The sequence below is a fragment of the Pan troglodytes genome, chromosome 2 (genome assembly GCF_028858775.2).
Source record: "Pan troglodytes isolate AG18354 chromosome 2, NHGRI_mPanTro3-v2.0_pri, whole genome shotgun sequence".
Classification (NCBI taxonomy): domain Eukaryota; kingdom Metazoa; phylum Chordata; class Mammalia; order Primates; family Hominidae; genus Pan; species Pan troglodytes.
In genome coordinates, this window is record NC_086015.1 from 171,069,622 (window position 1) to 171,090,540 (window position 20,919).

At 36.6% G+C, this 20,919-nt stretch overlaps 1 protein-coding gene across 7 annotated transcripts in view; it reads left to right on the forward strand.

The window, feature by feature from the left end:
• LOC743786 (uncharacterized) overlaps positions 1-20,919 on the forward strand; it is a 67,456-nt gene that overhangs the window by 44,543 nt on the left and 1,994 nt on the right. The window contains exons 13-16 of one of the 7 annotated variants that reach the window (XR_010155862.1): positions 3,376-3,494; positions 5,072-5,245; positions 5,650-5,792; positions 12,985-13,245. Coding sequence is in view for 4 of the 7 variants with exons in the window: in XM_054682347.1 (XP_054538322.1) it covers positions 3,376-3,494; positions 5,650-5,792; positions 11,163-11,274 (374 nt within the window). In the remaining 3 variants the exon portion in view is untranslated. Of the gene's footprint in view, positions 1-3,375; positions 3,495-5,071; positions 5,246-5,649; positions 5,793-11,162; positions 11,348-12,984; positions 13,246-20,919 lie in introns of those variants that run through there. The other 6 variants (XR_010155864.1, XR_010155863.1, XM_054682357.1 and 3 more) reach the window with 6 other exon arrangements.

The following is a 20,919-nucleotide window of genomic DNA, read 5'->3' on the forward strand; positions in this document are numbered from 1 at the left end:
CAAGACTGACTTAAATTTTCACAATTAAATAAAGCAAAAAAGTAAACTGCTGGCAGAATTCTTTTAAAGAATAGATTCTTTCCATTCGAAAATATCCCAGGAAGTTAATTCAGTGACTGCTATTATGTGTTACAAATCCAGTGAGGGGACAAAGAACAGGCTGAGAGGGAGCAAGTGAAAGTCAACATCCCTGAACTGTCAGATATTCCAGACTGTAGTTCAGCTGCTAAGATATATCTTCAATTACCAACCAAGTCTGAGAAAAAAAAGAAAAATCCAATTTAATTCAACTCCTCACAGTGGAAGTGAACTTCGGCCCCCAACTTCAAAGAAAGCTTTGAAAGCTACTTTAAAAAGAAATAATTAAAAGAGCAGAAGATCAATAACACTCAAACAAACAATACAGGGAAGAGTTTAATAACTCTGGGTTATCTGATGTACAGAGAAAGCTGCCAAATTTGAAGTGGGGGTGGGTGAAAGACAATACAGCCTGAGGGTCTCCCTGCTCAATTAGGTAATTGCTCCAGTTTTCCACTTCTATGATTTTTAAATCCAAGCATCCTTATCAATGAAGAAGAACATTTCATAACATAAGGATATTTTATTTGTAAGTCGGTTGAGATACTGCCTCATTCTGGGTCAAAGGATTTCCTGGGTGATAACAGCAGAGTTCATCATGAGAGAAATGACTGAAAGGGAAGGCTACACCCTGGCCTCCACCTGCCCCTGGTGTAAGAACTGATGTTTGTGCCGAAATAATAAAATACTGGACTCCCTCTTATTGCCTTCCATAAACTCTTCACAAATGAACTTACTACTTTCTATCATAGTCCACAAAAGCCCACAGGCCACAAAAGCAAAGTTTGTTTTTTGATGTCCTCAGTGTCCTTTTCCTTTATTCTTTTACCTTTGAAATGAGGGGAGTCACGCATTCCAGAAAAACAGAGTGGGGAAAGTGCATGCAAATGATACCAGATGTGACTCATAGAAATACACCATGATAGAGCTGGTAGGGAATTGAAGTAATTTAGTGTAGGGTTGCTTTCAGGGGCCTGGTTGACATAATATCAGAGTGAAGTTGACATAATATCAGAGGGAAGCACGAGAGAGTGTAGGGGCCTATGGCAATAAAAAAAGCCTATATTGTCCTTAAAGTACTAGAAATCAGTATTTTTGTAAAGCACCATACGTGCCAAACAAACATGTTTTCTCACCAAATTCAGGTCGTGGTCAGCCCTTGATTTAGGTCTTCCCCCTATTTTTTGCAGACATGAAAAACTGAAGATCAGGATATTAAAATTAGTCATCTGGAGTCCCACATTTACCTACCAGCCAACTTCAGACTGCAAACAGGACATTCTTTCCCTAACCCTGAAAGTTGTGTGCAAACCTTATTTGAAGGATGATAATGTTGGAAAATAGTGAGAAATGAGTTCAGAAATGGAAGTTGAGTTAAGATTATGGAAAGCCTTATCTGACAAGCTAGGATTTGTAGGCAAGAAGAAATTTCCGAAATGTTTTCAGTAGTGAGTCCTGGGGTAAAAGCTGTGTTTTAGGAAGGTTGTATGGTAACGTTTGTTGTTTATATTGGAGGAGAGAATGTTGCAGGCAAGAAGATTCAAGAGAAAATAATTACAGTTTAAGTAGGAAGACATGAGAACCTGGACATTGAAAATGAAGGGACAGATTCTCAAAGGGAAAACTGCTAGGATAAGGTGACTAACTGAATTGAGACACAAAAGAGAAAGAAAATCAGGAATGACTTCACAATCCCCAAAGAGAAAATTATATGAAGATTAAATCACTATACTAGTGATTGTTCTCACTTGACTGGGCTAGAAATATTTATGTATGGTTAAAAGTTAATTCTAGGCCAGTAGTGGTGGCTCAAGCCTGTAATCCCAGCACTTTGGGAGGCTGAGGTGGGTGGATCATCTGAGGTCAGGAGTTTAAGACCAGCCTGGCCAACACAGTGAAACCCCATCTCTACTAAAAATACAAAAATCAGCCAGCGTGGTGGCACATGCCTGTAATCCCAGCTACTCAGGAGGCTGAGGCAGAAGAATCGCTTGAACCCAGTAGGTGGAGGTTGCAGTGAGCCGAGATGGTGCCACTGCACTCCAGCCTAGGCAACAGAGCAAAACTCCATCTAAAAAAAAAAAAAAGTTAATTCTACTTGTTGGCTTTTTTTCTACCATTAATAGAAGTAACTCCCTTCTCCTTTTAATAGTTCTAGAAAGCAATTAAATTATCTGTGAACCTTGAAATATATGCCCAGAATTTAAGGTATAAAAAATAGAGATATTTTATATTTTAACTGTCACATTTTCATAGTGATGTGCTAAATCTGAATTAAAAATAAATCTATGAGTGAAATTTTAAGCTAAAGGTCATCTGCAGTAACTTAGACCATGGATAGTATAAAAAAGGACAATTTAGGCCTGGCGCGGTGGTTCACGCCTGTAATCCCAGCACTTTGGGAGGCCGAGGCAGGTGGATCACGAGGTCAGGAGATCGAGACCATCCTGGCTAACACGGTGAAATCCCATCTCTACTGAAAATACAAAAAATTAGCCAGGCGTGGTGGCGGGCGCCTGTAGTCCCAGCTACTCAGGAGGCTGAGACAGGAGAATGGCGTAAACCCAGGGGGCGGAGCTTGCAGTGAACCAAGATAGGGCCACTACACTCCAACCTGGGCGACAGAGCAAGACTCCGTCTCAAAAAAAAAAAAAAGAAAAAAGAACAATTTAACCTAATAACCTTATAACCTATATTATAGCCTTAATATAGTTTAAAAAAAAACTTTCCTTTGCTTTTTAAGCAAAGAAGATGAAAAAGAAATAAAGTTGCTGATTTGTTTCATATTTCCCCTTTTTTGTATTACTCATTTTGTTTTGAGAGGGCTCGGTAGTAAGCCCCTCACACACAGCCACAGGCTCCTATAGCAGAAGGATAGTGAGAAAACTGAGTGGTTTAGATATTTAATAGTCATATTTTGATTAATTTATTATTGTCATAACTGTGAATCTGATTTAGTGTTGTCAAATCAGAGGTTTAGCTCAATTTTCCTTAGAAGAAATGAGAGGAAAGTTAGTTGGCAAAATTAAAAAAAAAATGATTTTCAACTATTAGAAAATGAAAAATGTGGTGAAGTCCTGGATCTTTCCCTGTCTTCAACCTTTCCCCCAACCAGGTTAGGAAGACAGGAGTGGGTTAAATCATTTTATTACTGCTCATACTATGTGGGTCAAATCATGCTTCCCCCAGTTGTGATATCTAGTGGGAGTTTCAAACAACTGGCCAAATAGCAAGTGAAGATACCAGTCCTGCCCCCTAAACATACATCCAAAATCTCAACTTGTGGTTCTTATCTAGGACCCTCTGAAGAAGAGCAACTTTTCAGACAGGTAGAGTGTGCCTTGCTCCCAAGGAAAAGAGTTCTTGAAAAAAACAAATGGGAAACATGGCTACAAGAAAACTGGGAAGACTGCAAGGTGAGACCTTTTTCATTAAAAAAAAAAAAAGCCTATTTTTCCATTGATTAAATTGTGACATCTTTTTTTTTTAAAGGGCATAAATAACACAACTTTTAGCATCTCTTCAGAGCTTTCTGTAAAACTCCCAGTGTTTAGGCTTCTCTGTTTCTTTTTCCCCCTTCTTTTCATCATAATATGTTACATATTTTCTAACCTTCATTTTAAGCTGATATTGCTGAACTTTGAGAATAAGTTTAAAATATTTGAGAAGAACAAAATTGTTGTTAGTAATAAAAATGTCAAATGTTGGACAATAATCCACATCAATGAGTTTACGATGCAATCTGGAATCCTTTGAACGATGCATCACAATGAAACTTTAGAGCAGCCAGCTCAAACAAAGCTATCCTGGAATAAATCAAATTTTTCACCAGTGAGGGAGCCGGATTTTCATTTCTTGGTGCTGAAAATCACCCTGCTGACTGAGCCACTAGCATTGAAACATCCCCCGCAGTTAGTCAACCTGACCACTACAAAGCTGTGGGGCTGTGACTACTCAAGCTCCTAACTCCAACTGGATCAAGTCATGCTTAGGCAGAGGTTTGAAGATTTAACTGGGGCAAGTGTTTCTGGCAATAAAAGAATAAGTCAACTTCCTCATAACAGAGTGAGAGGCTAATATTTTTGTATTTTAAAGGGATAAAATTATACTTGAAAAGTCTAAGAAGTCTTCCAGAAATGAAACAGAGCCTAAAACTCCTTGTTGAGGACTCCTGATGCCTCCTTTGCTTCACAGACTTACATACCATAGAATTACGAAATTAGGGGATGAGAAGGAGCTTCACATAGGGTCTGGTTTAAATTTCTTAGTTTCAGAAAGGAAAAGGAAGTCCAGGAAGAGAACTGACTTACCCAAAGTTATGCAATTTTTCAGGGAAAGATAAGAAAATAGAAGACCATGTCCCAGTATGGTTCTTTCTTTTCAAATTAATTTTAAGTTATTCATATATAATGAATGGATACAATCTAGTACAAATATAAACAACACATCTGCTTATTTATTTAAAAGATTTAAACAATACATCTAAGCCTTTGACATCCATTCCCAGACTCTCTTTAGCGGTAGTCATTTTGGTGTCTATATTCATTCCTTCTTTATACTTGCAATTTTAACCTTGGGTATACTTTAAGGTCAATGGAGCTTTGCTAATAAACTATCATAGAAAAATTAATTGTCCTTTCAATAACTATACTGTAAGAGAATGGCTAAATAAACTCTAAACTATCATAGAAAACTTAGTTGGGAAATAGTGGTACATTTTTTAAAAAACTTTTCTGAGGAGATGATTTTAATGCATAGGTGATACACATAAACTTTTATCATTTCTCAAGTTTTATTTTAAAATGAAGACCTTGTGTGCTTTTGGAAAATAAAATTTCAAGTATCAAATTTTATAAAGTATAATGTCTAAAAATATCAAGATGTTAATAACCTTTCTAAAGATAATGTCTATATTTCCTTAAAAACAGCAAATTATTTGGCCTCAAATTTTTAAAAAAGGGGTTGTCATTCTATTCAATATTTTTATTGACAGAAATTGATGGCAAAATATGGAAATAAAAAAATTAAGTTGACTTTTAGGAATGCAGTTTACAAGAGCAATGCGACCACTGAGAGTGGTAGCAATGTGTTTTACACCAAAGTTGACTGATATTAAAAGTGAAAATAAAATATTCAGTATCTTTGAAGCACACCAAATCATTTTTAGGTATGTATCTCTAGTTACTTTAAACAAAATCATAGGTTTCATCTTCCAAATGATGTTATCTTACTCTGAAAATTTTATAAATGTGATTTCTGAGAATTTCCAAGTGAGGCTAATGATTACTGATCGTGTAAAGCAGTCAGAAATTTATCCCTTCCATTCTACACCCCTAGAAAATCTCAGAATCTGCTTGAGAATCCTGTCCTTCTTCCTCCATACACCCATGGAACACTCCCAAACTCTGTATGCTGCTCACTAATTCTGATTAAGGTCTTCACCCTCCCTACCTTGGAAATTGCTACAACATAATTGTGTTTGTATGTATAATTAATATATACAATACATTTTAAATGAATAACTAAAGTTGACAAAAACCTCACTTTTTTCTTTTATTTGTTTTTCCTCAGAATTTGAACATTTCATTTCAGGATTTGGGGGATCCTTACCAGGTTGAAAATTTTAACAGAATTCTTAGAAGACTAATTCGAGTTGAAACCCCCTGGTTAGTGGATAATTCACTGGTGGACTTAAGTGCCATAAGATTGCCAAGGTATCTGCTCTGTAGCATGTCTAGTGAACAGGTTAAAGTTAAGTCTTTTCTATTTGGATACATGTGATCATTGGCTGTACATACTGCACCTGGCCCCCTGTGGTCAGGTCTTAAAGATGACACTTTGCACTAAAGTGGCACATACGGCAAGGCCAAAAGAGAAATGTATATATCAGAATGTCATACTTTAGAGGGAAACATCTATTTTTTAAATTAATATTTTATTACCAATTTTTAGGAAAGTTATTTGTATGAGCAGAAAAGTTTGCCATTTTCCTTGTGTTATAAACTAGAAAATGCAATTACCTGACATATACATTATGGTTTAAGAAATTAATTTTTAGTTAGTCATATTTACTGAACACCTATGGGGAAAGACTTTACAAGGTAGTTGACAGTAGTAACCTTTAGGGTAACATTCTGTTATTGGAGCGGAGGCTGGTTATCAGATTAAGGACAGAAATAAACTAAAAATAAAATATATATATATAGACTCTTTGGTCTTTCAAGGATTCCAAACTCATATTGTTAAAAATAATCTCTTTCTGCTCAGGGATTGCTAGAGAACCCTTTTTACAGGGAGCTGCTATTTGCTTCAGCAGGCAGAATGCGTAGGTGGAGTGAGTTTGGTGGCACTGAGAGGGGCCAACAGAGGTCCTCAGGAGTGAATTAGATGAAGGAAATTGAGCATCCACAAAAAGGAAAGGTAATTTCTAGACCAGGTTAATATATAATTCTGAGCATTGGCTGAGAGAAGGTCACAGAAAGAGGCCATTATAGCTGTACACAAGAGGCAAACAGTCTGGCAGACAGGAAGTGCCATGACAGAGAAAGTTGTGTCACCATCCACTTGCTTTGCCTCCCTTCTCTCCCCTAACATTTCCTATTGACTGGGGCAATCTGTGATGTGGTGAATCTGAGATACTGCAAGGATGAAAGGATACCCATGAAAAAGTGACAGCATGACTGGTAAACAAGAAAATAACAGATTTCAGAGGAGAACGGGGAGAGAGGCAGGGGGCAGGAACTTCTTGGGCTGGTTTTTCAATGAGAAATTGTCATACTACTGAAGTGCTCCTGAAGTCTGTATGAACTCTGGAAAGAAGCAGAAGCCAAAAGTTATCAAACATAAGATGAGATCTATATAAAATATACATATGGAGAGGGACTGAAAGGAAACAAGAAAAATAAAAATAATAAATTCAAAAAAATTACAATGAAATCTGGGTGGTTCAAAGGGATTTTTTTTTTCCTAATGCTTCTCTGTTGCAGTTCTCTCTTTACAGCACCCTCTTTCCCATTAGCAATGACCATTTACCAAGTGTCTTTGTGGGGCCCAAGGCCCATAAATATGTACCCTGTATTTATCTCATGATATTAAATCCTAACTTATACATAAAGGAATTTTTCCTTAAGGCAAGATGTCAGTGATAGATTTTGAATTATTTTCTCTATTTGCACAGTCTTGTACAGTTATAGTTTTAAGGCAAACACACTGAGAAGCATTATCTATCAGGGAAATGTATTAAATTTAAATGCCTAACACATTTTACTGTTTCTAAGGATATTTTTAGTTTTCTTTTATATTAAAAATGCCTCTTTTCTGATTTAAAATGCTCTTTTCTCAATATAGAAGTTTTTAAATTACAGAAAGGTAGTAAGAAAAATAACTATAATCTCACTACTTAGAGGCAGTATTTTTCACAAGTTGTTATTTTTGTGTGTGTCCACTTTTATATTGCTGAGATGATATTCAGCTATTCATCCTTTTATTCAGGACATATCAAGAATCCACCATGGGCCAAGTCAGGTACCAAGCACAGTCATTGGAAAAGAAAACAGATTCCTGTGCTCCACAAACTTATGGTCTCATGTATCTTGCTTATTTTCTCTTAATATTCTAATATAAATATTTCTCCTTTTTTTTTTGCAAACCATATTTGTCACATAGTTTTCATGTGACCATCATGACAGTAACATCACTGTTACTCTGTTGAGGGGTTATTGTCTACATAAGGCATGCTAGTCCTATGTCAGATTTAGCAGTTAACCATTCTCTTTAGGAGACAAGTAACAAGATGTTTATCTTTTGTATTCAGCTGCAGAATTTTAAATATGAGCAAAAACCATCTCACATCTTTCAAACAGTTACCAAAGATACCTCAGATACAGCATTTATCCTTGGCCGAAAACCACATTGAGACTCTTACTGGATTCTCCAGTTTACGGTGCACTCCACTGGAATCCCTTATTCTCAAGAGGAACCCTTGTGAGTTCCACCAAAATTATAGGAAGCAGTAAGGCCACAGACACACTAAGTCATCTTTTGCACTTCACTGAATATTATACTTTTAACTATATTTTAAAATATTATTCCTCTCTTGCTCAAATTTACCCAGCAAATAGTTATAGAATCTGCTCTGTGTTGAACACTTCATGCTTCTGATCTCACCTAAAGACTTTTGAACTAATCTTTCTTCATCTTTTTAAAATTTTTTCTTAATATACTCTTTTCTCTTGGTTACTTTATAGTTACTGTGCAGATTTTCAGGCTCCTTCTGTAATGACTTTACCTATACAAAGTTGTTTAATTTCAGACTTTCAAATTCCACACATTTTCTCCCACATACTTAATAGATATTATGTCTTTTAAAAAATTATACAGACATATATATTTTTTATTCAGTTCTATGTGACAATTTTATAAATTTTTTATTCTCTGGTTTTACTTTCACTCTTTGGGCCCCAAGGGCAACATTAAGTGAATACGAAGAATTAAATTTACTCCAGTGCTTGAAAGAACTCAAAAACCTGCCAAGAAGAAACCATTTTTATTACTTTGTCACAACTGGGAACATTCCTAATGATAATAATGGAATCTAAACCTTGAAGTGTGCACCCAGTAATATGCCCACCTATTTATCTCCAGCTAATTCCCAGTACCACTAATTAGTGTACTTAGGGGAATTAAAAGGATAAAAACAAGCAACTGAATTCTACAACCTGTATTTCCACCCATGACTGAGGTCATCTCCCCTCCCAGGCGAATCTGTCAAACAAAGAGTTATATCATCTCCAGGGTCCATTTATATTCTATGATTACAATCTTTTGTTTACTTCAATTTCAGTAAAAGACATAGTTTTCACCATCTTCTTTTCTCACACTGCTCTTTTCCCATGAACAGCAACTGTATTCCAGAAGCCTATATGATGTTAGACTCTTCAACGCCTGACGTACAATGAAAATTTGTCAAAATAGAAATTATAATCTCTGTTGTTACATAAATCTCATTACTGCAGTTGTCTGCCCTATGACTGGAGTCTGGAAGCAAAATTTCATGTCTGTGATGATAATAAATTCTTAAATTGCTTTCACATAACAGTGAAAACTAGCAGCACAGTTGCTGTAATATTGAGCTAATATTTAACCATAATAATATTTTCGAGGTTTAAAATTATATTTCCTATAATCAGAGGAGGTTTAGCTGGACATTTCAACATCATTCATAAGAAAGCACATTCCTAGTCATAAGGATAATTTAATAGTATTGTATTTCAGTTTTGTTAATTCATATGTGGGGTTTTATAAAGCATTTTGGTCCCAACTCAGCCACTTGCCTCTCTTCAAAGAATGCCTTACAATAATAGTATTAAGATGAGTTGTCTGAAATTGGATATGCCCTGAGGTCTTACTGTAATTCCGTCTACAAAATTCATGATGTGGTACAGAGTTATGTAGGAATGAGGGATATAATGAGGTTCTTCTGTTTTTCCAGTATTAACTCTATTGGATTGAGTCCAAGGTGTATATACGCTGACTTTCAAGTTAGAAAAAGCCAGGTTATATTAACTTAGGTAGTGCAGGGTTACATTGAATAGAATGATGGGGTCATTTTAGAGTATGAAGAAAAGGTTTAAGCATCCACTCATGCTAAGGAACTAAGTTGGAGTCAGAAGTTCATTCAAACATGGATTCAGTTACCCAGCCAAAAATCCACACCTTGAAGATTATAACAGCTTTCATTTTGTCACTGGGTATCTGTGTTGAGGATTTGGGCCAGAGCTTCAGATGACCCTTTTTACACACCATGCTCAGAATTATTTAAAGTACAAGCTTTTCTTGACCATTATCACCTAGAATTGTGACTGCTTTCCCTTCCTCCTTTGTTTCGGATCCACCAATAAGAAGACAGCACAATTCAAAAGAGAAAGGACTTAATGACAGAGCTAATAATGTAAGTCCCAGTAGGTTAGAAGGTGGCCCCATTTCTGGGACACCTACAGGCAAACTTCTCTATCATTCTCTAGGAGTCAAACATGATATTAGTTCATTATTGCTTAACTTAAAAAAAAAATCAGTGGCTAGAAATTCTTGCCAGCTAAGTATGAATTTTGAAGCCAGAAGACATACATTTTAATATTTGCTTTGTCACCTACAGGCCTTATGATTTTGAATAAGTTACTTAAAATGAGGGATAAAAACCAATCTGACAGAGTTGTTGTGAGGATTTAAAGAGATGCATAGGAAGCAATTAATGTTAAGAAAATCATGCAGCCAATGGGGGCTTTCAAGGAGGTCAGTTCCATCATTAGCTGACTTAGCATATCTGCTAAAAGGTTTCAGTATCTTTCATGCAGGCAAATTCAAATGCCATAGATTTCTCCCAGCCAGAGCCCTCAGAATTCCCAGATCTAGAAAAGCTGTCATTCTAAAGAAAATGCTGCTTTTTAATGCCGCTATGTACATGACCACTGTTAACTGGATTGAACTGAAGGATCTGTTTCTGAACATAGAAGTGACTCCCTGAATTTGAAATAGGAGCTTTAGAAGTGCTCGCTTTCAGGAAAAAATAACAGCACAATATTATTTCCCACGCCCTCTTTTATATTTATCAGCCAGAATTCTTCTTTAACTATCACTGAATATTGTGGGCTTGCTTTACTTTCTCTCTCTTTCTAAACTTTTAACTTTATAATGAGCATATATATCATGATCTCATTCTTTCTCTCATGGTTAGTTGGCTAAATCCACTCATTGATTTTTTTCCCTTATAAAACTGTAAAAACTGGAATGAAATTCTCTTATAAAAACAGATTGTAGACAGTCCCATTTCTCTGATCAATATTTACCACCTGCTGAAAGATCTATTAGATCCCTGAAAGGGCAAGCTATGGCAAGGTCATCAGGTCAATTAATATGAATAATATTTTATTTTAGCTCCACTGCAAAGATAAGCAACACAGAATGAAGTGATAGCCATTCATCTTCCTTATAACAATAGGCAAAGTCCATTCACTTATAAAGAGAATAAGTGAAATAAAATGCTTTTGTTCAATATAGTTTTTTTTTTTTTTTAACTTTTGCTTTAGAGTATTCTCCTGTTTGCCAAACTTAAAAATGCTGGATGGAATCTTGAAGCTACCAGAAGATTGCTTATCACCAGAAACCAATATTTTTTCAAAAATATGCCTTGTATCCTAATGCAGTCTGTATAGAAAGAAAGCAATCATCATTTTTGCTAAAAGCTAATAAACACAGGACATGCATGATTAAATATTGCAGTTTATTTTATATCTTTTTGCTTTTCTAAATCAAGGTAGGAAAATATTTTCTGTAAAGGACCAGATGGTAAACATTTCAGGCTTTCTGGGCCATATGGTCTCTGTCACAACTACTCAACCCTGCCATTGTAGTGCAAAAGCAGTCATTGATAATATGTAAATGTATGGGTGTGTCTGTGTCTCAATAAAACTTTATTTACAAAATGATGTGGCAGGCTGTAGTACTGATCTGCTCTAAATTTTAATGTCACATGGTTGATTGCACTACTCTTCACCAATATCCATGTGCCTTCCTTGGAAGAGGTGTATGATTCCCTCACTATTGAAGTCAGTTATGTCAAGCAACTTGCTTTGAGGAATGAAATGTAAATGAATGTGATATAGGTCACTTGCAGGCAGAAAATTTGAGAAACAGTTTGTGCCTTGTCACACTTTCTTTCCTTGTGCCATACCAGTGGGCAAATTTCCCGATCAAGGCCTATCTGCCTAGGTCCTGAGGTAAACCTGGCATGGAGCAGAGCCATGGTCATTCTATAAAAGATGAATAGTCAGAGAGTAAACCTCTGTTATCATTTGATGTTGCACCATAGCCTACCCTCTCCCTACTAACACGCCTCCTTAAATTTAGGGACTGCAACATAACTCATTCAATGATGTATTTTCCCCTCAAAACAGGATAGCAGGCACTTGAAATGTTGAATGAATGAATAAATGGCTATTGTAGGAAATTATTAATGAGTGGCAGAATTATCAGGTAGGATACAACTTCAAAAGTTTAGGTGAAATGGATACCACATGTTCTTAGTTATAAGTGGGAGCTAAACATTGGGTCTCATGGACATAAAGATGGCAACAACAGACACTGAGGACTACTAAAGGTGGGAGGAAGAGAAGGGGAAAAGGACTCAAAAACTAACTATTGGGTACTATACTCAGCACCTGGGTGATGGAATAATTCAAACTTCAGCATCATCTAATATACCCAGGTAACAAACCTGTGTATGTACTGCCTGAATCTAAAATAAAAGTTGAAAAAAAAAAGCTTAGGTGAAATATATTGAAAACTTTAGGGCAACAGTGTTAGAAATCGACGTTATAAGGGCATAGGAAATTGGAGAGTTATGACAGCCAACAAATTATTTTATTGTTTAAGCTACTTTATGTTGGGTTATCTGTTTCTTGCAGGCAAAAACATGCTAACTGACAAGAAAATCATGGGTTTTAAACAAGGATAACAAGTGCTGGGTTGCTTAGCTATGAGGAAGGCTAGGCTCACTGGTAAGGGTCTCAAGATGTAGATCATGCTAATCTGAAGATATGTGTTGATGTTGCAATCTGATGTCCTGTACAGGTTCTATGAGCAGTTTGGCCGAAGTTGGTAATATCTGTCTATGCCAGAGTGGGACTGATTAGAAGACCTATAAACTAAATAACATCAAACCCCAAAGTTGCATCTGTCTACTCACTGTAGTGGTGGTAGTTCTACCAGTCATCAGTGGTGACCCATAATCACATATCCAATAATTGCATTGCTGTAGTTTCTAGTATATCTGCTCACTTGACCTTTGTAGTACTTTCTTGCATCTTCTATAATGCACAGAGATCTGAGCCACTCTCTCCTTGGTTTTAGCATACCAGAAGATGTACAGCGTTGGAGAATGCAGGGATTTTTATCAACTATCAAACTATATTTGTGGAAATTTTGTGCATAAGTGCCAAAGATGGCTGACATCGGACCACATTCTATTTAACTCAACTGAATGACACCAAGCTCTCATCCTAAAACTTATAGTTACATCCACCCTTCTGAAATATTTAATTATTCTCCAATACACTGGAGGTAATAGGTATAAAAAGAATGCGCATGTGCAACTTAGCATCTCATATCTAATTTTGTGTCCCAAGTTCATTATTCCCCTGAATGTCCCATGTCTACCAGGTGCAGGATTATCTGGATGGGTCAGTTCAAAACAATTTCAGGGAATAAATTGTGTAGGGGACTCAATTTTCTGAGACAGAAACATAATGTGAATAACTCCTTTGTTAGAAAATAATTTCAGTGACAGAAAGCCTTTCAGTTCATAAAGAAAACTTACATATCAACAAGCCTAGCTCCTCACTAGTCCCAGTGAATGCTTACATCAATCAGCTCTACAATATCCAGTAAAGGACTTTCCAATTCGCCTTCGAATAAACTGAGGTATTGGAAACATCTAAGAAAATGGTTTTTAATTCTTCCTAATCTGCAGGGAGTTCTTCCTTATATTGAGCTGATATCTGCCTTCTGTAACTTTCAACTAATTATTCAAATCTCTCAAGTGATTATAATTAATTCCATCTTATAAGGAATTTTTCTCAGCTTCCAGCCTCTTGAAAATACTCTGATATTTTCTCTAATATTCAAGTGGAAATGTAAATGGGTAACGTAAGAGTCTGTGGGGTTAGGAGGGTGGAGGAAAGGTAAGAGAAAGCTAATGAGAAATAACCAAAGCAAGAAAAAGAATTTTATTTTCTTCAAGTTCTTTGTACATCCAAAGTGGAAGATTCCTAAAATAAATTCCCCATACCACATTTTAAAAATTAGGTTAGCAAGCTTACTTTTTAATTTATTTAGAAGCCAACTACTTCTATTTATTATTTCTTTCCAGAATAGAACAATTATCACTAATTGTTTGTCATTATAATGCCAAACTATGTTAATAGATGCCTATTTTTTTAAAGGCTAATTGCAATCATGAAACCAAATATCTAATTAGTTTTAGAGCTTTGGACCACATGCATCAATATTTGAATCATTCAGGTGTATATTTGCTTTCTGCTTTTTTGTCTCTTCAAAAGAAGTATTATATGCGTTCTGTTTATAATTTCTAAATGGTCATTTCAAAACTGATTATACGAGTTTATACAAATCATACTGAAATTTGTTGCTTAAAAAATCTTCGTTTTTCTCTAAGCTCTCAGTGTCCTTGAGCTATATATATTTTATGGCAATTTTTACTTAATAGTTTGTATGCTAGTTATTTTTGACAATGACTACTAAAATGCAAGTTTCTTCAAGGGCAGATTCACCTTAGTTCTTCTTTATACCCCTCAAAAACCTCAGGGTTATTCTCAATAAGTATTGAGTAGGTGAGTGAACTTTGGATGTATACTCCTTGAAATTATATTTCTGGAGCTGGAAAACTTTAAAAAAATGTATGTCATGAGTCTAAAGAAATAAACATTATATGGCTGAAAAAATACTTTGTGAAAACCAAAAATCTCACGGAATCATGAACTTATCTATGGGACAGATGTTAGCCTTGAGGTTGTTCTGGGCTTCTTTTCTACCCACTTCCCATGACCAAATCAGTTCACTAGTCAGCAGTTCTATCCTTCCTCTCCTTCTCCTTCCATCTAAGGAGCTAGAGCTAAACTGCTTGGCCACTGATTGCTGACATGCTGAGTTTTCTACAGCTGGAGTTTTCAAGAGGGCTTTGATTTTGCTTTCCCCAGTTTTCCTTCTTCCACACTTGAAAAGTGGTAAGGGTACCAGCTTTCTGTCTATCTCTGACTCTCTCTCTCTCTTTCACACACACACACACACACTTTTTTTTTCTTCCACCCTCCTGCACAGCAGGAGACCTTGCCTTGATCTTTGAAGGTCTACAGCAAGTGGTCTAGGCTAACTCAGTGCTGGGCAAATGGAGCAAAAACTCTTTTCTGCTTCCTTGCCTCCATGTCTTTCAGAGCTAGCAGATACAGCTTTTGTTCTATAGGAGTGATTCTTTCTAAATGTCAGCTCAACAGGATGATGGTCACTCTTGTATATCACTTAGGCATGAGTTCTGTTGAATCCCAGCACAATTTACCAGACTTTGTCAGTGGCTTTTGGAGTAGCAAAGACTCAATTTTTAATAAAGTGTTATTTTGTTTAGCTGGTCATTGTCATCATCACTTATCTCTTTCCAGAAAATTGTGAGAGGTATTTTTCTAGAGAAGGATTTTGGTATTCCAGAGTCCTGTGGCTAAAACGTCATGCTAATCTCAAGTTACTCTCAATATTAGAGTATGTGGTTACATATGAAATACAAATATGCTGATAGTTTCAAATTGAACATTGTATCTTATTTGACCTAAGTCAAAACCCACTATAAACCATCAAAGCAATATCTTGAATAAGTCTTATAGATTCCAGTCATCTGGATTCTCAATCTATTGCCAGTATGGTCTTAGATAGGTAAAAGATGTTCCCTATGCAGATCACATTACACAAAAAGCTAATAATATAGCAATCCCTTGTTGCCCAAATGAAGGATTAAAATAAGGAACTAATATAAACATATATTTATTGTCACACAGAGCTATAAAATGCAATGAATAGCTGAATATTGGTCTGTATTATTCGGAGTAATTATAGTCTCTCTCTTTTTGGCTTTCTAAAATAAAAATAAAGACACAGCAGTTGATCACTGAGTAAAAGACCTAAGATGCCTTTCAAATGAATTTGTACTAAGTATCCACAGAGTATATTGTCCACCATATTTTAGAAGTAAAACTCATTCTGATGAATTGTTTTTAAATGTTTATTTACTTCTTTTTGCAAGCAGACACCTGTTCAATGATTACATATATTTTCTCTGCTTTTAAAATCATTATCCATCCATAACACATTTTAAGAAGTCTTGATGTCATTTTTTCTCAGTAAATTACCATGCATAAACACAGAAAATAACTCACAGGTGAAAGAACATAAATTTGTACAGAGAAAATTAATTTTATTATGCCTTATTGTTCTAGTACTCAAAACTTTGACGGATAGTATCTGCTCATCTCTGCCCATGCTTTTCCCCATACTTAACTCTCCCCAGCTCTTCCAACTACACAAAAGACATTACATAATCTAGCTCTGATTTAAAAGCTATAACAGCAGGCGAACCATTAGATATGAATCAGAAACTTCATTTTTTACAGATATCTATATTTTGATAGATAAATATTTTTTCCACGGGAACTAACATTTATTTAGCAGCTACAATATTCAAGACGCGGGGTAACCTTTTTCGATCCTGTGCTATTCTATATGTAGCTTCTCTTCCTACTTAAAAAAAATTCTAACAATAAATAAAGCTTTAGGGTGTGTGGATCCTCATGTTGTCCCTCTGGTATATAAAGTTGTCTCCTATAAATCATTTTACATTTTGACCCTAAAATCCATCTACGAGCAGATATTCTTCCTCCTTGAATTTTGGCTGGGGCACAACAGAAAGGAGAGAGTAAGAGATAGGTTTGGCAGAAGTGTTACAGTACGTAGCTAGCCAGGTATGAGTGGGGCAGGAGACGCCTCCCCCTACTCCACCAGGAATGTCAGGCAACCATCAGGTGATGGTGAGGTGTCAGGTGATTGTCACACTACCTCTCTAAAATAATAATTGGTTGTAGCCAGAGCCAGGGCAAGGCAGTTTCCCAATAGACAAAAATGCCTGTAACTGGTGATGGGCAGCTTCCCAATAAGATTTCAGGAATTGTGTGAGTGGGCTTGAGCATGTGTATTAAGAGGCAAAATGGTGGGGTTTAACTGGTATATGACCTTCTGGGGACATTTCACTGGAAGAGGGAAGAACACCTCAGACGAGTATGTGTATAACTCCAGTAAACACACTGCTCATGCTCACCTCTCAAGTACTAGCAGGCCACCATGCATGCAGGCAGATTACCCTAAGGGAAGAATCAAAGGAAATGGTATGCAAGACACTAGAAGTATGCCGGCATATAAAACTCCAAGTCAAAAGGTTAAATTCCACACTTGACTTCCAAAATGCCTACTTGGAGTACTTTACTTTCTTTTCATTCTTGCTCTAAAGCTTTTTAATAAACTTCCACCCCTGCTGTAAAACTTGCCTCCATCTCTTCTTCTGCCTTATGCCCCTCAGTTCAATTCTTTCTTCTGAGGAGTTAAGAATTGAGGTTGCTGCAGACCCGTATGGATTTGTCACAGGTAACAGAAGCACAACTGGGCATATGCTACGTGTGATGGTTAATTTTATGTATCAACTTGGTAGGGTAACTGTACCCAGGAATTTGATCAAACATTATTCTGAATGTTTCTGTGAGGATATTTTTTGGATGAGGGTTACATTTAAATCGGTGAACTTTGAGTAAAACAGATTGCTCTATGTAATGTAGGTAAGCCTCATCCAATCAGTTAAAGACCTGAATGGAATAAGACTCCCCCGGCACCCTCTTCCTCCTACATGAATAAATCTTTCTAGAAGTTGGCCTTTGGACTGGAACTGCAACATTGGCTCTGCCCTGGGTCTCCAGCCTATAAACTGACCCTGTAGATTTTGGATTTGCAAGCCTCCATGATCACTTGAGTCAATTCCTTAAAAATTTCTCTCTCTCTGTCTCTCTCTCTCTCTCTCTCCTCTCTCTTTCCTATTGTTTCTGTTTCTCTATATCAGGTAGCCAGCCTAAGACACGCATCTTTTGTTTGCTTCCAGTTTTCTCTAAGAGAGTAGTCATCATTAATGTTTTACCCTCATTTCTGTGTAGTTGGAGATGCCTCTTTCAACGTAGCCCGATATTTTCCTCTTATGTGGTTCACTTGTACTCCATGTCTGAGTCCAACAGCTTCTGACTTTTGATACTAGAAAGAAAGATTTTGGAATTTAGAAAAGCCTTTTCTCTCTCAAGAGCCTTGCCCTTGCCATTGAAAGTCTAGCTTTCAAATTCTTTTTGCTAAACACTTTTTAAAGTCTATTTTGAAAATCAAAGGTGAACAATGACTTTTTTGCCCTTGGCTTTTTCTCTATCACACCCTAAGGCAATAGATGCTTCAGCATCAATACTTAGAGAGCAAAGGCAAAAAAAACTGAATCCATCAGCTAATATTTGTAAATATTTTTACTCTGCAAGAGAGTGGCATAAAATGCAACTCAGCCCTGGCTTCATAATAGAATCATCTGAGGAGCTTTCAAAAGTACAATGCCCTATACCCACACCCCAGAGATTCTGATTTAATTCGTCTAGAATGAGGCTCAAGTGTCACTATTTTTTTTTTTTGCTAGACCCTTCAGGTGATTTTTTTTTTTTTTTTTTTGAAATGGAATCTCACTCTGTTGCCCAAGCTGGAGTGCAGTGGTGCAATCTCGGCTGACTGCAACCTCCACCTCCTGGGTTCAAGCGATTCTTCTGCCTCAGCCTCCCAAGTAGCTGGGACTACAGGCATGTCCCATCATGCCTGGCTAATTTTTGTATTTTTAGTAGAGATGGGGTTTCACCATATTGGCCAGGTTGATCTCGAACTCCTGACCTCATGATCTGCCCGCCTCAGCCTCCCAAAGTGCTGGGATTACAGATGCGAGCCACTGGGCCTGGCCTCTTCAGGTGATTCTGATGCACAACCCAGTGGGGGAACCACTGGTGTAGAGGAAAAGCCACTAGGCGGGGCTCTAGAGCCTGGTTTTGCCATGAAGTAGCAGGGAGAGCCCAAGGCATTGATTTCACCTATCTGTATTCAGTTTTCTCATATAGAAAATGTAAAGTTCAGTTTCAATGTCTTCCAATAAACTTTGTAACACTAACATTCTGTAAATCAACCATTGTGACAACTAAAAGAGTGACTTTGTTCAGTGACTGATTCGAATATCAAAAAAAGAATTAGTCTAGACATACAAATAAGATTTCTACTTTGCTCTAAAGAAATATATGGTGACTAAAAGAACCCAGTGCTCCTTTTAATGTGATGGTCGTTCCCTGTTTCACACTGTTGGACTGTTTAGGCACTCATTTAGAACCACCACCATATGTAGTTCCACATCCTTAGCTGTTTGGCTATGCTCAATGAGATGAGCCCCAAGTATTTTCTATGTTGAAAATATGTGTCTCTAAAAAGAGTAGAAAAATTGGCCAGCTCTCACTGGTAGAGCATTTTGAAAAATGTGGACTGTGTACAGGGAATTTCGAGTAGTGCATTAGATAACACTGAATTCAGTGGGTAGAACTTTCTCCTTTTTAATTGATTTCTTTTGGTGAGTCAAGAATAGTCTTTAGTGTTGAGATATCTTCATTACATTGTTAAAACTAATGTATTTTAAGATAAAGTAAAATTTCAGACTAATAGGCTCAAGCAGGCAATGGTATTTAGCTAGTATTTAAAAACAATGTTTTACTTTCATTCTGTTTAAGATATGGTACATATCTAAAAAGATTTATATGAAGACAAGATCTTTCACCAGCAAAAACATTATGACTCACTGAGGCTCAGATAATTGTTAGCATTTTTTAGCAATAAAGTATTTTTAAATTAAAGTATGCATTTTTTAGACATAATGCTACTGCATACTTAATAGACTACAGTATGGTGTAAACATAACTTACATGCACTGGGAAACAAAAAATTCATGTGATTCATTTTACAGCGATATTCACTTTATTGTAGTGTTCTGGAACCCATCCTGCAATATCTCTGAGGTATGTCTGTAAAACCATAGAAAAAGATGTGATATGCAGGCAATGACCAAAAAAGAGCTGGAATGACTATACTGAGTATATGAAAAATAGACAAATTTACTGACAAATTGTTACTAGAAACAAATAATGATATTTTATAATGATAAGCGGCCAAACCATCAGGACGGGTATTAATATGAAAAAGAGGTTTTTTTTTTTTTTTTGAGGAGTTACATGTTCTGATGCTGCTTATCTAGTTATATGTAACACTTGTTTTTAAAGCAATTCAGTTATTCTTACCCAAATTATTTATAGTGAATGGGAGGACTTAAGTAAAGACACTGGTTTTAAAAGCAATTTAGTTATTCTTACCCAAATTATTTTTAGTGAATGAGAGGGCTTAAGAAAGGTTGTGGTACTTTGGTATAAGCAGTTTATTGGCATATTCACCAGTGTCTAGGCACAATCTCTGATTTACAACAGTCCAGGAGACTCAAAGAAGACAATCAGAATCTAGTGTGTATGGAGTGACAAGAAACAATAGACTAGCGAGAGTTCCAGTGGGTAACCTGAGAGAACAATCCACATACTTGAGAAAAAAAGCCTGGTACAATAGATCAGGTTCAGCAATATAGTCTGAATATAAAACTTCAGAAGGTGGAAGTGGGGGTAAAACCGCTGGTGTGTGAGGGGCATGGCTGGACAGCTGGAGAGGATTGTGTAGTAAGTCTGTGAAAACTTGCTCAGGAGAGACCTAAACTCCTCCAGTAGGAGACCCTGTCCCTCTTTCCTGAAAGAAGAATGTATATAGTATTTTCTAACCAGCTGGCAAGAAAAAAGTAAATTAGACCCAGAGACAGGTCAGGGAGATGGGAAGAGAGAAGATTCCTCAGGCGGATCAGGGCCATGTTGAAAGGTGTGAGTGAAGCCTGAGCCTGGGCAGCCTGAAGCTGTGTACATAAGCAACCAGCTCACAGCAAGAGCAGACTCCTGAGCAGAGAAAAGGCAGATGCACTGGAAAGCATTCAAATTAAATGTGAAATGAGTCTCCTTGGAGAACATGACAAAGAGATTCAAGAAAATTTTAGAAATGTCAGGAAAGGTCTAGAAAATCATAAGAAGTTCAAATAAG